Source organism: Chelonoidis abingdonii, chromosome 17, assembly GCF_003597395.2.
Source record: "Chelonoidis abingdonii isolate Lonesome George chromosome 17, CheloAbing_2.0, whole genome shotgun sequence".
Lineage (NCBI taxonomy): Eukaryota > Metazoa > Chordata > Testudines > Testudinidae > Chelonoidis > Chelonoidis abingdonii.
In genome coordinates this window covers 22,474,033-22,490,437 of record NC_133785.1, presented here as the reverse complement: position 1 = coordinate 22,490,437, position 16,405 = coordinate 22,474,033, and the positions used below count along the sequence as shown (strand labels likewise).

The 16,405-nt window shown below is 44.7% G+C and overlaps 1 protein-coding gene across 1 annotated transcript in view; it reads right to left on the bottom strand.

The window, feature by feature from the left end:
- Nucleotides 1-16,405, bottom strand: part of PLXND1 (plexin D1) — a 138,333-nt gene that overhangs the window by 2,889 nt on the left and 119,039 nt on the right. The window contains exons 30-35 of the mRNA XM_032784260.2: nucleotides 13,878-13,912; nucleotides 11,592-11,696; nucleotides 10,594-10,757; nucleotides 8,570-8,717; nucleotides 3,928-4,068; nucleotides 1,485-1,559 (exon numbers count right to left, since the gene is read on the bottom strand). Of these exons, the coding sequence (XP_032640151.1) occupies nucleotides 1,485-1,559; nucleotides 3,928-4,068; nucleotides 8,570-8,717; nucleotides 10,594-10,757; nucleotides 11,592-11,696; nucleotides 13,878-13,912 (668 nt within the window). The remainder of the gene's footprint in view (nucleotides 1-1,484; nucleotides 1,560-3,927; nucleotides 4,069-8,569; nucleotides 8,718-10,593; nucleotides 10,758-11,591; nucleotides 11,697-13,877; nucleotides 13,913-16,405) is intronic.

The following is a 16,405-nucleotide window of genomic DNA, read 5'->3' as shown; positions in this document are numbered from 1 at the left end:
TGTGCCAGCCTTGACCTGTCTGTGTTCCAAACAAGTGGTGTGGGGACAGGATGACTCACCCAGGTCTAGTGTCCTGACGAGGCATGGAGGAGGGGGTTATTTGCCCTTTTACTGAATTTTTTCAGCATTCCCCCCCTCCCCCAGCCTTTCGTTAAGCATTTTTGGAGCCACAGATTGCTGACTAATCCAGGCTACATTTCACTTTCAACCATCCTTGCCAAACAGAAGAGAAAAGGCTACTGGTTTTCCAAGCAGCCAAGGGATTGGAGAGAGAGAAAGAGAGAGAGAAAAAGCGTGTGTGTGTGTGTGTGTGCGCGCGCGTGTGCAGGCTGCCACCTCAGAGCTCGGCCAGCTCACTATAAAACAAATAGGACTGCATTAGGACTGCTCTTTAAAGGCCTCCTTTTCCACAGCCACAGATTTGTGGGGACAATTAACTGTGGGTAGCAGTGAAGGCACATAGACATCCGCCTATCTGATTTGCGGGTGCAACAAGGACTTACCTACATGCTCTCATTCGTATGCATAAACACTTGCAAGAGCAAACTTCAGGCCAGAAGAAGGGAGAATGACTTGTAAATTGAGACCTGTTCTAAATTCTCTGGTGATCTGACAAAAGGGTTGAAAATGCACCTAGATTTTAAAAAATCTGTGACTGACTTTACAGGAACGAGATGGAGAGGATTGAGTGGAGACAGAGAGAGAGAGACACTAGACAGATATGGACATCCTAGCTCCTCAGCTAAGGCCATTCCATCAGTAACGAAGAACAGTCTCTTCCTTGTTCGGATTCTTTTCAGTGGGACTGAGGATTGATAAATCACAAAAGGACATCAGAGAGACAAGGTAAGGAAGGTCATACCTTTTATTGGACTAACTTCTGTTGGTGAAAGAGACAAGCTTTTGAGCTTACAGAGATCTACTTCAGGTCTGGGATTGTTGTAATCCAGTGGCTCTATTCGGTCCATGATTTTTAGAATCTAGCAAAGTTATGAATTTAAGTTTATAGCATAACTCTGTTAGACACGAAAAATCATGGACTGAATAGACACACTTGATTTATGGCTTATTAAAACAATTAAAAACCCATTAACACCTCCCCCCCCAACTATCTCTCCCACCCCTCCTGGTTCTTTTCCCCCCCTACATCTGGAGGGGTATTAATGTGCCACTTCACCTTGAATAGTACCTTGAAATATGTATTTACTTATGCTGCGCAATCTGTTCCACTTTACGTTTAGCTGTGACACTCTGAGTACCTTTCCCAGACCTGCAGAAAAGCTCTGTGAAGCTTGGAAGCTTGTCTCTCTCACCAACAGAAGTTGGTCCAATAAAAGCCATTACCTCACCCACCTTGTCACTCTAATATCCTGAGACTGACATGGCTATACCAATGCTGCACATAAAAGAACATCAGATATTTCCCCACAGTTACCTGGAATGCTGAGTACTGACTTCACCTCCAGACAAATGAAGCTGCTTACCTGAGTGCGGTATCTTTTGGCATATTTGTATATTTCAGCCATGGCCACATTGGTGTTAAACTCATTCCGGTATTTCTTCATAAAAGATAAAACAAACAGGGGAGGAATATTAATACAAATGCAGGAATCCAGTCCGTTCAACAGAAAGCAACTGGAGTAATAAAAGGCTTTGATCTGATTTGCTGTAAGTTAACACTGGATCAAAATCCTTGGACTCTTGTTCCCATCTACGTTATTCAAGATATATGTTATACTTGTTTAGTGACTTCAGAGGCAAAGGCCAAAATTTATTCCTGGCACAAACAGGGCCCACCTCCATAGATTACAGTGGGAGTGGCATTTGTTTATGCTAGGGATGAATTTGGCACCATTTTAATAACCCTATACAGCACCATTAACCTGTAGATCTCTGTGATGGGGTGTATAACCCAGCCTGAGGTGTATATCCCAATTAATCCACCTGGTTGTGTGTGAAGGGTGCGCCAGGATTCATTAAAGCTGAAGGCAGCTGGGGAGATGCTGAGTGGCTCTATAAAGGCAGCAAGTCGAGGGCAGAAGGGGTGTGCAGGGAGTGAAGGAAGAACGCTGTAGTCACTCTTTCGGTGGCAGAGAGCAGAGGTACAGGATGCAGCAATTGGCTGTAGCAGTTGTGATGGTGTTGGGTGCCCCTCCTGGATAGCTGGGCCCAGAGGTAAAGGGGAAGAACTGGGTCCACCAGGGAGAGGCCAAACCCAAGAGCAGGAGATGACCTGAAGCAGCTTAGCAGGGATAAAACTTATGGTCATGGAGACTGGGGAGTTTAATGCTACAGAGAGCTCTGATGCGAGGGTTGCAGTGGATCGGGAACACAGCCAAGAGCAGGAATCAGATCCCCAGGAAGCAAGCCCTGGGAGGCACTGGCACTATTAGAGCCTACAAAGAGGCTGGGCTGGGGAGAAAGCTTGGGGGAAAAAAGGGCTATAGTAGGAAGAGGTCCAGGGAGACAGCAGCAAGGAGGCTGGTGGAGCAGACTTTGGCTTATAGGGCTATAGGGTCCCTGGACTGGGGCAGGTGGTATAAGGCCCCGGAGGAGGGGCAAAGGATGACTGAAAACTCTGAATGAAGGGCTGTAGAGATGATGCGACACACATTCAAGGGCCAAAGACCAGATGAAAGGTTTAGACTCTGGTTGGACTTTTTGTTATCCCGGAAAGGGTGGAACTTAATGGTGAGCTGGCCAGAGGGCTGAATTGTGAGACGAGACAGCTCACAGTGAGAGCTGAGTTTCTGTTGGCAGAAGTGCTAGGGAGGAAAAAGCCGCATGCCAGCCGCGTGTCAACCCTTCCACAATCTCCAAGCACATCACAGAGGTGGGTCAGAAAGAGCTAGTTTGGAAATGTCTGACAAAATATCTTTCATTAGAATTTGCAGATTTGTTAATTGAAATGCTTTTGTGGAGATGGTTCTATTTTGATGAAGTGCCGATGGAACCCAGGCAGAAAACCTGACTGTCAGGCAGGTTTTGAGACATGCCTGGTTTCCTAGCTCAGCATTGGGGATCTCGGGGCTTCTAGACTCTTTGGGAAGCTGGCTCTCTTGCCTTCCAACTCCAAAGAGCAGGGTGCTTGGGTAGCCAGCTGGCCTCAGAGCCATGGGAGACCTGGCTCCCAGTGCCTTGGCAGCCTGCCAGGCAGAGTTTTGTTAAAAACAAATCTAAATGGAATGTTTCAGTTTTCCAAATCAATTTTTTTTTGTTTCACGGAGAACATCAAAATTTTGTTTTTATTCTAAATCCTCTGCAAACTGGAATTACTGTTCTCAGATCAGCTCTATTATCCTCATTTTATAGGGGGGAAACTGAAGCTCTTAGCAATGAAATCACAAGCAAAGACACTGGAAGACCTGGGCACAGAACCAAAGTTTGTTCACTACCAGTGCAGGGAAACGCTCGTCCACTCTGATGTGCTAGAGAGGACTTAGCTTCAGAGTCAACTGCCTGTTGGTTCATCAGAATTCTTCTGTCTTCACAGCAGCACATCACTCATTCCTACCATGCTCCTCTTTAGAGCAAATAAACTGGGCCAATGCCTGACAATTTGAAGGTTGGAGCCAGAGAAAGTGGAGTTAGTGGATGTGGCTGTAAGTTTATATAGAGTGAGGAGAAATGATTTGTCCTTTTCTGTTCCTCCTTCAGCATTAGCATATATGATGCTCAACACCAGTGCCCTGTGCTGCACTACCCAATGTCCTGTACTGCAGACAGCTGATGCCTGCCTGCTGTTCCCATAGGTTACCTACCAATCTTGTAACCATTACGGCAGCCAGAAAAGGCATGCTCAGTAGCTTGGAGAACAACACCACAGTCCCACAACAGATTCTGTGGGGCTACTCCAACTCCAGCAGACACCAGTGGCTGTATGAGTGGACCCCCTTTAAAGCTACTGTGGCTTTGCGGATATCTTACCCGTGACTCCTCTGCGAGATGTGCATTCATTTCCTGCTCACTGAGAGGCGGCATGTCGTGGATCTGTTTGTAATAGCGCTGCACTATTTTCCTATACTCTGGAATCTCCTTGGCATACAGTAGTTTATTGGTAGGTGAGTCCTAGAGAGAGAGAGAGAGAGAGAGAGAGAGAGATGGATACTTCATTGGCTCCAAGACTCATGGCTTATTCCCTAATCATCCGGGCTTCACACTGGAAGGCTAATATAAAGTTTTTAAAACAAGAACTTCAACTGTGTAAGGAAAAAGCTAAACTTTTGGGTTCTGGGTTTAACCAGTAAGATGCACAAAATGTGTGCACTATTGCATGACTAATGTGCACATACAACTGCTAAGACTGCATGTAAATCAGGGTACTGGGTACATACATGATGAGGTGTTGCCCAAGTTTACACATTCATTTTGGGCATGCAGACTGTTTAAAAATCCAGTTCTTTACGTCATGTTGGTGGGAGGGACTGAGCTTTGCATGTTGACATATTGGCCTTAGATTCTTTTTCAATAGAGGTTTGACTTATTTTTAGTTGTCTAAAACAATGTGTACAGCTCACATTGTGTCTGAGTGCCTGTCAATTAATAAAGGGAAAATACCAAATTCACTTTGTTTTGTCCAAGTGGGACATTAATCATCTCATTCTCCCTGCCCAGCTATCAGGGATGGTATAGCCCCACCAGAACCCACTCAGGCAAAAGTCCGAGCAAATTGGTGGGATCAAATTGATCCTCCAGGTAATGCCATTCCTTTCAATAACATTACCCTGGGAATGACCTGGGCCTGTTACCTTTACATTGTGCCCTGCAGGTCAACAGACTGTCTGTTGGGACAAGGAAGGGATCAAGTTCTAGACTGAATGACGCTGTACTGAGACTAGCCTGTCCCAGCCCATAGACACACAAGTCCAGGGACTGTTAGCAAGAGCACACCAGTTGACCCCTAATGTTGCAGCTACACAGGGAGGGGATGGGTCCTTCAGCTAGAAAACCAGGTAAGGCCTTCAAGGTTGATATCAGCACCTTGATATGCAGCGGTCCATAACCAGGAAGCCAGGGAAGCCCTTAGGACACCGTTGCAATATGGGGTGTGGCTAGCACTAGTAAGGGTATGTCGACACTTTTTCTGGAGGTGTAATTTCCAGCTTGAGGAGACATAACTGTGCTAGCTCTGGTGGCATATAATGGCAGTGTAGCTTCTGTGGTGGGAGAGGCTACCCATCCCACATACATCCCTAGCATCTCCCATGGGATAACGCTTGGGGCCGCTGGTCGTTTCCACCACTTATGCTGCTGTGATAGCACTTCTGGTTTTAGGGTACTAGCTAGTGCAGGCATGTTCCATTGAGGTGGAACTTATACTGCCAACTCAAAGTGGAGACATACTCTTTCTTACTAAATGGGCAGCAGCATTCAGCATTAGCTGTAGGGTCTGAGTGGTTTCAACCCTACAGACTGCGTTTGTGCAATGCCCTGCATATTTATATAGCCTATTTAAAACATTTCCTTTACAAAGCTCAGGGAACCAAACTTCCTCTTAGTTATTTCTCAGTTTCTGTATGCATATGTATTATAAATTGTGTGTTGGTACAGGGACTGCACGTTACAGTTTATTACATACAAGGAATACAGATCTATGTGCTCTGATTCTAATCTCATACCAATTTAAACTGGGAGTAACGCCACTGAAAGCAGTGCAATTACATCAGTGCAAGGCTGGTGACATACTGTATATACAGGCCACTTTACTTTTAGGCGAGAGATTTATTCTTCCCACATTACTCAACGATTCCTTTCTTATGCTATTGTGTTTCTGAAAACATTTCCATCTGCTGTCTGACCCCAGCTGACCCCCCTCTTCTCTAATCGACAGTTTGACAAGGACAAATTATAGGTGTTTCGTAACAGACTTAAAAATGTTCAAAACCCAAACAAACAAAAATCAAGCACTCATTAGATCTTCCTCCAGTATTAAATCTCTCCCAGTAAAGACTTCCTGATGCTTTTAATTTAGGTGGAATGCGCTGCTCCGACACCCAGCCCCACACAGGGTGTGCTCTGCGTCACATACTGCACCATGAGGACATGATTTACAGCACTCATGCATAAAACGTATTTATGTCAGGAAGTTTCAGATGTCAACACCAAACTCAGAGGAGCCAAAGGGAGGACAATAAAACACACACAACTTCTCTTCCTTCTAGCTGCTTGAGCTATGGCGTTTGAGGATGATGTGAGTTACATGGGGGTAAAACAGATAGCAGAGAGAGGAGACCCAGGCCCATACTTTCTAGACTGCTGTATATTTACAGTCTATTCCTTGAGTCCTTACTTCCATGATTTCAATTAGACTGTTTGTTGGATAAAGAGCTGCAGGATTAGGCCTATAAGGACCAATAACTGTTCTGAAATACTAACATTTATCTGTGGTAAAGTGCAGAGGGTAGCCTCAGCAGCATAAAATCCCAAGAGGAAGCTAGATGCTTGGGCCTGATTCTGAGCTCCCTCAAATCAAGAGTAACTTCACTGAAGTCAATGGTGTAACAGCGAGGTAAAATCACTGACTGAATAGAATCAGATGCCTAGATAACAGGGTGATGGGCATATTCAAAATAGTTAGGGTAGAACTAAACTGATTAATCCTATGTGAATTGATGGTGCCTAGATCTGCCATCTGATCTTGGCAAGGTCTCTGAGGCAAAAGCACTCCCTCTTGCTTAGCCACATGCAGTTGTAGAGTCACATATTCAGAGCACTGCTCACTTGAACAAACTGGGACATGTAGCTTTTAGTTTTACAACACTGAAAATGATCCCTTCTGGATACACCACCAGGACTTAATAAAGAATGATCGCTTTTCTGTAGGTGTGGTTGAACTGCCTAGAGACCAGAATACCCTATGATAGCCCTGCTAGAAATCAAATGAAATTAAAAGGACTGAATGCTCTTTAGGGCAGGGACTGTGTCTTTGTATATGTTTGTAATGCTCTTAGTACAATGGGAGCTGATCCTGATTTCTGGCTACTATCATCATAAAAATAAATAAGATCCTGATCCTGCAAACAATTACATATGTGCTTAAAACAGAAGTTAATGTCCCTGCTCATGTGTACAATAAAGCACGTGTAACTGTTTTTCAGGTTTGGGGCATAAATACATAATCTCTCTCTCGCTGTCATGTTTTCAGAGTATTTTCGATAGGCTCCTGTAAGATTTCATACCTGTTTGATTCCACAGGAATTTTCTATACAGGACAAACAATACCTCATGCTATTGGGCTGAGCAACTCAGAGATCTTGCTTTATAAATATTGGAATATGTGCTAGGGGCAGGATGAGAGCCTCAGACTAATAGTACTTATCTAGCACTTGGTATTTCCAAAGAACTTTATATAAGTGGATTTGGTAACCCTTTAATTCCTGAAGTAGGTTACTATTATTAGCTCTATTTCACAGGTAGGAAACCTGAGTGGTTAAAGCTTAAACTCTCAAAAGTGCAAGTGAACTGCCACGTAGACCTCACCTGCCTGTGGGCTATGATCGATGCACGCATGCCAGTTAGGGTTCATTCTGTGTGCACAGCTCTATTTGTACCCAACCCTGGCATTGCATGGTTAGAGGTGTGTGCAAAAAGGACCACACATATGTGGCATATGCACCCTCAGTTTGGGGAGGCAAGCCCCTTGCCCTGCCCCTTCTGCCTGATGCTCTGCTCCCCCAGCTCTTGCTAGCTGGCCCACCAGCGCTGTCCCAAACCTCGGCCGGCCCCTGGAGTACAGGAGCAGCCTCAAGCCTGGCTGGCCTGCCAGCACCCAGAGCAGTCCGGAGGAGCCCCATCTGGCCAGGACTGAGTCCCTGAGCCTGTGCCACCCAGAAGAGCTCAGAGCCCTGCCATGGTCCAGCCCTGGGGCTGCAGCAGGGAGTATTAATGGAGGTTTGGGAAGGCTTAGCCTCCCCCAGCCTCCTTCACCCACTGCCCATGCGCACACATGTCGAAAATTTAGGACCAAGGGCCAGAATCTCAAGTTATTTAGGTGCTTAACATCTATTGATTTCAGTGAGAATTAGGTGTCTAAATACCTGTGGAGATGGAGCTTAGATGAGATTGCAGTAGTTTCTGACTCCCAGTCTTGTGCTTAGTTCACTAAAGCCTTGTCTACACTAGAAAAAGGACTATACCAGCAAACCCTGATAGTGGAGACCAGTTTATACTGATTTTGTCAGTATAGCTTCTACCAGTTCCCTGAATGGAATAGGTAATATTGCTAAAAGGACTTTTGTTTTGGTCTGTATAATTCCGTGTCCCCTAGGGTTTTTGCCACCATAGCCGTGTCTCTTGGGGAAGGAGGGGGGGGGAGGGGGGCCGGCAACGGGGATAATACACAGGGCAGCCCACCACCTGGTCTACTGATGAAGGTCCCAGAACAATCCAGTCACCATTTAGGCCTCAATTTCCTTTACTTCCCAGACTCTGGCTCCCATGTTGCCTATCATTCCAGCATGCCTACAACCATGCACTCCCATCACCCAATTTCAATTCTTGTAAGGCCAACCCTGAGCAGAGAGTGGGGTGAAAGGAAAGGTCCATCTTAGTGGGAGCTGCAGATCTCTACCTTGCCCAGCTGTAGGTCAGAGATGGAACAGGCATCGATGAAGGCCTGGGCTATGACAGAGAGACAGGCATCTATATGGTCAGTCTTGTCGATGTCAAAGACAAACTGGGGATTCTTCAGAATGTTGACCCAAAACCTCAGAGGTAGGCTGCACAGGAAAGCATAAGAAACAGACTGGATGAACTTCATCATTCCCAGATCACTCCAGAGTGATTTGAGAATAAGAAAGAAAAAAGCAGACAGGATGATGGAGGAAAAAAACACAAGAGAAAAAGAAAAGGGAAAAATATGGAGACAAGGTTATTTAATTGTTGTTACCATCCCTTGCCCTGCCTCACCCTGGCTAGAAGGGGCAGGCATTTGTTTCACAGATGATGGGGTGTTTTCCCCTAGGGTGCAGTGTAAGGATCAGGTATGGAGTATGCATGAGTATCCCTACCTAGGTATGATCGCTGCATTACACCTTGAGTAATTTCTTGAGCCTTGCATCGTCCATGAAAGATCTCTATGCTTTTGCCTGTAAATTTAGAACTAACTTCCTATAAGTGGTGCTGATCCCTGTCCATCCGTCCCAGTGTCAGAATGTAACTAGGGCTTGATGGGTGGGCATAGTCCTGGGAAACATCCCTTGTGTCTGACCTTCAATACGCTTTCTCTCTCTCCAAGGGCATAAGCTCAGACGGCCATTGCTGTCTTGCTCTTTTTTGTCGCTTTCACCCTATTTTCCTAGCACAGATGTTTGGAACACCTTTGTGGCAGCTATTTCTGTACTGGTGAGATTGTCTTGCAAACACAGCTTGCCACGAAATGGCTACAGCACAGACAGCAGTAGTGCAAACTTCTCTTCACCTGCTCCTCCCTGGCCTAGATGGACCAGTTCTGTGTCTCGTGTTCCTTGGCTTTGCTCCTGAGGCTGTCAGCTCAAGTGCCAATGGGGATGGAGAGGCCTGCTCACATGGCATTCTACTGAGACCACCAACCAGAACTCTGAGCATCTGATGGTAACAACTCTGGCTCACAACAAACTTGGACTGGATTAGAACCAGAGGCCAAGGAGCGAAAAGCTTTGTAGCCCATTAGCAGCCCTATCTATTGGCACATCAAAAACCTGGAGATAAAAGTTCCATATCCTAAACCAAACAATTATGCTAATTTGCATACCCACTGATCTTCCCTCCCAAAGTATGTTCTTAATTTCCATGTGTTGGGGTTGGAACAGCTGGTCCCATTGCAGCAACTTCAGGGCCAGCTGCCCCTCTCATCTGAGAGGCGCTGAGCCTCTCCTTCAAGCTCTCCCTCTCCTTTCCTCCTAATTCTCTCTGCTCCTTTTCTGTTAAGATGGCTGAACCTCCTTCAAGTTTTTCTCTATCTCTGCCTTGGCCCTCTGGCTCATTCCTCATTTCTGTGTTCTATGGTCTTCTTTAGTAGTCTGGCCCCAGCTCTCTGCTTTTCTTCTTGCTCTGTGCTGCCAACTCTTGCTACTTTTATCATCTGTCTCCCACTATATGGTATTCTTGAAATGCCAGCTCCTGGAGTCATGTAAAAATGCCAAAATCTCAGCAGTCATTAAAAAAACAGTAACTTTCTAGCCTTAGTGGCTGCAGAGAGAAGCTTGAAAATGTGACCCCCGAAAGGTTCAAAAGACAGAAGGCAAAGAAACAGAACCCAAATATATTTCTTCAAAAATCTTGTGATTTTTAAGACAATCTCATGACTTTTTGTGGGCCAGACTCAGGATTTCTGAATACCTGTCATTGGCAATTTTGCCAGCTCCCTGTCCCCACTTGCCCCTCTGCTTTTCTGTCCCCCTTTCTGCCCCTTTTTCCTCTGTCCCTTAGTTGTACCCCTCAGCTCTCTGTTTCTGCCTCCACCCCACTTCTCTGCCCCACCAAGCACTCTAAATCCTGTATTTATTACCAGCTCTCTGCATTATCACTCTAATGATTATTTCAGGGCACTTTGGCTTTGCATCTACTTGTCTGTGAGCTGGAAAGGAAGGAAATAATGGGTTGCATCTTCCAAACCTGTTGGTTTTCCAAATGTGCAAAGTGTCAGGGTCAGAGATCCCTCTTTTCTCTGCTTGCTCCTCCAGAAAGTCAAAGAAATACTTGATAGCCACAGGCGGCTTGTCCTCTCGCATACAGAGAATGGCTTTGAATAGGTCATCCAGGAACTTCTGCAGTGTTCCCTAGGGGACAAGCGCACATAGCATTGACCAAGGTGAAGCAGCAACAACTAAAACAAAGTTACTATTCTAAGGGGATTGGGTTTGCTCTTCACAAGTGGAAGAGACTTTGCTGCCAGTTTAGTAAATCAAGGGAGGAGAGGGATGCAAAACAGGAGAGAGAAAGGTTAGTTTTGTGCCTGGTGATATAATTAGCTCCAGTTTGGATTTAATTTCTTTTGGCATAGAGATTGCTTTTTCTTACTGCTGGGATCTCAGAGCACATCTGTGATTATTCTGCACAGTAAATAGAAAACTAGAGACTGTTGGCCATTCTTATGATCTCTGGTCCAGCTATACATCACACTGGGATTAAAGATGGGCTTGAGCCCAAGCCCTGGATCCAAATACCCTTGGAGTGTAGGGAAGTTCCAAACCGAATGCAGATTGAACCAATGCTCTTCCCCCTCCTCTGATCTGAACATCCCCAAACTTTGGGGAAGTCTGTGCCCAAATCTTAATTTTGGGTCTTGAGCCTGTGTCGTAGTCCGAATCCCTTTCCTAAGTGTATAGGCCAGGCCACAGGAAGGTAAAGTGTGGTTTCATTAGGCAGATTACCAAATAGAAAGTCAGAGAAAACTATAGGGTCTGCTTATGTCCAGCAGCCTCAGCCTCCTTATATTCGCTATGGCAGAGTCCCATCTCTTCTCTACAGTGAGGGATGCTACAGCACCCATCTCTACTTAGGGCATAATGTAACCTTGCTTAAAAATAACAAGCCACATTTTATGACAGAGCTACCAACAGAAATCCTATTTCCCATAAACAAAACTCTCACATTGCCCCAGCTTCTCTTACCTTTGTAGACAGTAACCTGGTCAAGTAGATCTCAGGTAGGACTTTTTTCCTATGGCTCTGTCTATGGGACTTCTTATGTTCAATCAGTTCATCAGTTGGAAGAACCTGAGTCAATATAAAAAAAAAATATGTTTATGATTCCTGCCTTCGGGACATCTTTTTACTGAGTAAAAAGGGATGCTACCAACACACAATTTATATATTAAATAGAACATTATCTATGCTGCTAAACACACAATTAGATTAGTTAAAACTGAAAGAAACTTAAAGCTCAAACTGACTTTTTTGCTATTTGTGCCTTTTGTTCTATTTCTCTTAACTTGGACAACAAAAATGAACCGCTCAATTTCATTTAAGTTTTTGCTCTATGTCACTTCTTGAATTCCCCCAGTGCTGCTGTAATTTGGGATACCAGCAACACAAGGCCAGAAAAAGCAGCCTGCCTTGAAATGTGGAAAAAGCACAAAAACATTGTTTGATTGGTTAACAAACCCCCTGCTACCTTTAAAACAAAAAACAAAATCTAAATGTTCCATTATTCAGATCATTGAATTAATGCCCCGGCAGTGCCCTAGCATGTCACTGATGAACCTCTTATTATTATTTTCTATGTGCACTTTCACCCTCTCTCTCTTCTCCTGCAGTACTCCAATATTTTTTATTTAAGCACATATTTTTTATTTGGAAAGATGTGAAGTTCTTAAAATACTTCCTGATGCTTGAAAAGCCCCTTTCCCCCTTATAACTTTTAACAGTACATCACTTCAGACTTTCAGAGTGCTGTCCAAGCATGAACTCGTAAATCCTCACTACCCCACTGAGATGGGTGAGTAACAATATTTATTTATTAAGTGACTTGCCTAAGGCTTCAGTGGCAAAGCTGGGATTAGGAAAAAGGCATCTCTCTCCTATCTTCTTGCTCAGTCCATGCTGTTGTTCTGAACTCTCTAACGGTAACGGGCAGATAGAGCAGGTCACAGATCTCTGCTCTGTTTCCATTCCAGCACCGGTTTTATGTTTCATGCTGGTAAGGCTGTCCTATATGCAGCCTCTCGCCCCCGCTGTTGGTCTCTCTGAAGGGGAGGTACCATGGGGAGCCAGCATCTCACTGAGTGTAGTGTAAAGAGGTTCCTCTGCCACTGTCACACATAGTGTTTCAGCCCCATGGAGCTAGGTTATATTAACATAATCAATGCTGAAAGAGCATTCTCTCCTCTTCCATCACATACATGGAAATGACATGGGTCCAAAAGCAGAAATACCATGGGGGGAAGAGGTTACCAGGAATATCATAATAATATAGTCACATTGAGTATGATTCTCCTCTCCCATTGAGTTTCATACCATTGGAACCTACCTACCCCCACTTTGGAATGTAACTCTTTGGGCCAGATCTTTAGCTGGTGTCAATCGGAACAGCACCATCAACATCAGAGGAGCTATGCTGATTTAGGCCAGATGAAGATCTCTTGCTATAACAATTCATGATTGAGCAAAGAATAAAAAGGTTGGAATCCTTCGGTATGGCAGAAACGACTTCCTTGTAAAGATTAAGTTGATAGGCTTGCAGTGCACTCCATTTTTTGAAATATCCCCGACTAGCAGGGTTTTGCTCTTCCTGTATCTGTTAGTTGGCAGCCATCAAAAAGGTGAAATATGTTTGAGACTATGATCAAGATTACGATAAAAACTGAATGTTCTCTGCCAAACACATCGTATGTTCAAGTATTACCTTCTTACACAAACAACGCAGTAAGCACAGGAGGTCAGCCAACCCCCTGGGCAGGTCTGATCACCAGCCAACAAGCTAGCTGGGTGACAAATGCATCTGCCTGCATTTACTGTACATATGGAAAGCATTCCTAGCATTGCCTTTGACAAAAAAACTCCACACAGCATTACTGCCCTTTGAGCGCACATTAATACGTTGCTGCAAGGCAGGCTCATTCTGTAACAATTGTACATTGCAAATTCCATCTGGTCAGGCCTCCTTACCACCCACTACACTCCTCTAGCTAAGTAATTCTTTTCCCAGCCACAAGACAGGGCTCCAGGGAAGTTGTTGTTGGGATTTGTGTGCACTGATTGCCTTTTCCTTAAGTTATCACTACCTCCTTTCTCAGGCAATTTCCTGGTGAGAGGGTCCAGTTCCCAAATAGACATTTCCTACAGAGGAAAGGGGGAGGAGGTGGGAGATGGGTGAAGTAATCCCCCAAGGAAAACAGCCTTGGCCACACACAGTGGGAGAGTCATCAGCCTTGATTGCTTTTGGAATGGGATACTTACTAAATGAAAGTATTTTTCGGTATCCAAATCCTTCACTGGAAAAAATAAAGAAAAACGGAACAGCTTAGTTTGCTATGTTGTGACGCAGACAACTTCATACAGAATCAGTTAATGGAAAAGTTTGGGTATGGGTGCTGTGTTTGGGGGAAGGAGCAGCCAGGACAACACTTAGTGATTCCCGTACAAGGCACTTTAGCTAATCTTGACAGCCCTTCTGTGAAGTTGGTATTTAACCCATTTGACAGATGGGGAAACGGAGGCAGAGAGGCACAGTGACTTGCCGGAAGACCGTGTCAGAGCCAGGATTAGAACTTGTGAGTCGCCAAGTTCCAGTCCTGCACTCTGATCACTAGTTATGTTTGGCCTTGTCTGGGCTGTATTTCAGAATTTATCATTACTGGACAACATACTGTTTGACTTAGATTTCAGGAAGTCTCTTATCACTCGATCTCAGAAAGGAAATTGATTTCTATATGCTGACTAAAACTGGCGGCCAAAACCTGCTGTAACTGTTTGTTTGCAGGCAATGATTTTTGCTTTCAGACTCTGATGGTCAATAGCTACAGGGAAAGACCCAACAAGACATACATTTCTGCAAAGGCACATTTGATTGGGGCACCATCCTGAATCTACTCCACTTATTCTGTGAGTGTGTCACTCTGAGTGGTAGCATCTCTGTGAGGGAGAGGGTGGGTAGGTGTGTTGCTTCAGCTGCTCTTTGAACTTGCTCTTGCATGGCAGTGCAACACTTTCCCTCCACCCTCCGCTCCATCCAACGCAACTCTCCTCCTCCATCAAAGCAGTGCAATGACCTTCAACATTCTTGTGGCTTAAAAGTGATCTCAAAGGCAAATGACACTGGAGTTGTGCCATTTTTTCTTCTTCAGTACGTGTGAAGGCCTAAAAAAATTGGCAGCCTTTAAACTTTATGTTTGATTTTATTCTTCATATGAAATTATTTTCTACCCTGTCTTTGCTGGATGACTCTATGCAGCACTTGAGAAGTAGATGAATCCTGACATTAAAAGAGACTAACCCTGCGTAATTGAAAGGGGAAGGGACCTTTGATTAGAGAGTTTCAAACGCCTCCTTTTCTGTTTTGTTTTTGTAAACACCTATTCAATGCAAACCTCCAACAAACATCTGGGAGAAAGTTTCTTTGTGAAAGATTCAAACTCTTTCAAACTGAGGGATAGATAGATCCCGGCCCCATTTTCTACACAGTACTTGAGCAAACACAGGAGGAGACTTGATAATCCAGATGTTTAAGGTTAAAAAAGAAATGAGTATTCTTATTCTTATTTGTATTACCATAGTGCCCAGGAGCCCCAGTCATGGACCAGGACTCCATTGTGCTAGATGCTGTATAAACAGATTAAAAAGGGGCTTAACACAAAAGGACACAAAATCAATTGTTTTTCCTATTTACAAGTGACCTCTAAAACCCTTAGTGTTGGAATGAAAAGTTTGGAAGTTTCATCTCAGAATGTCAGAGTGACACATGAAGATCGACCATGATCTACTACTTATACACCACTCATCCAACTAAAAGCTCGTCACCCCTGTGCCTGATGTGAAGCATTCAGCAGAAACTGGGAGCTGCGCTTTCACAACACTAAACAGCAGCCATTCAAGTACAAAGCGTGACAAATGGGCCTATTCAGCAACATTGATGGAGATGACCTCATGCTGTCCAGCCTGATGACCAACATATTATATTCCCGGCAGTCTCCAGTCCTGCCCCCTCCCCCTGCCCCCAGCTCTGCCAAAATACTGCAGCAACACTGCTCCCAGCTCTTTGGATTCCCATTATTTTTTTTTTCAGACTGTTGGCCGCCAAACAGAGAATGTCATGCACTGCAGTCAATAGAGCACTAAGTGTCTCTGCTCTGTCTTTCTGTCTCTTTGTCTAGCCATCAATTCTGGCTGAGGGTGCTGCACAGTTCATATATAAATGGCAGGATTCAGCCACACAAGTTCCTGTAGCATAAGCGTTCTGTGACCAGTTGAAGACATTTGGGGCTTGTTGGTAGTAAAGAATTCAGTGGAAAGGAGGGGGCATTTAAGAGCTGATTGCTCATTCTATATATATTTGCCACAGTGCCATGAATGCCTCTTCACTGAATGTAGGACACAGTTTAATCATAAGCCCCATTGGGTAAAGAGCACCAGCTGGAAAAACAATTGGAGATCCTGATATACTGTGCCATGAGCTCGGAACTCCAGAGGGCGCCACAGCCGGCCCTACTGGTAGCGCTGAGGCATAAGTCTTCGACAGCTGAGCACGTGGGTGTGTGCACACCCACAATGGAATCGACATGAGCAAACACTCAAAGAAGAACAATTGTAGATCCTGTTGGAGCTCTGATAGCTTCCAAAGGACACAATGATCTATTCCATTGTCACAGGCTCACTTAGAAGTAGCCAGGCCACCCGGCCCAGCAAAGCTGACATCACACTACGACTGTGGGGCCAAATCCTCAGTTTTTACTCACATCAAGTTTTAACTCAGGCTCTGGGTCCCAGAG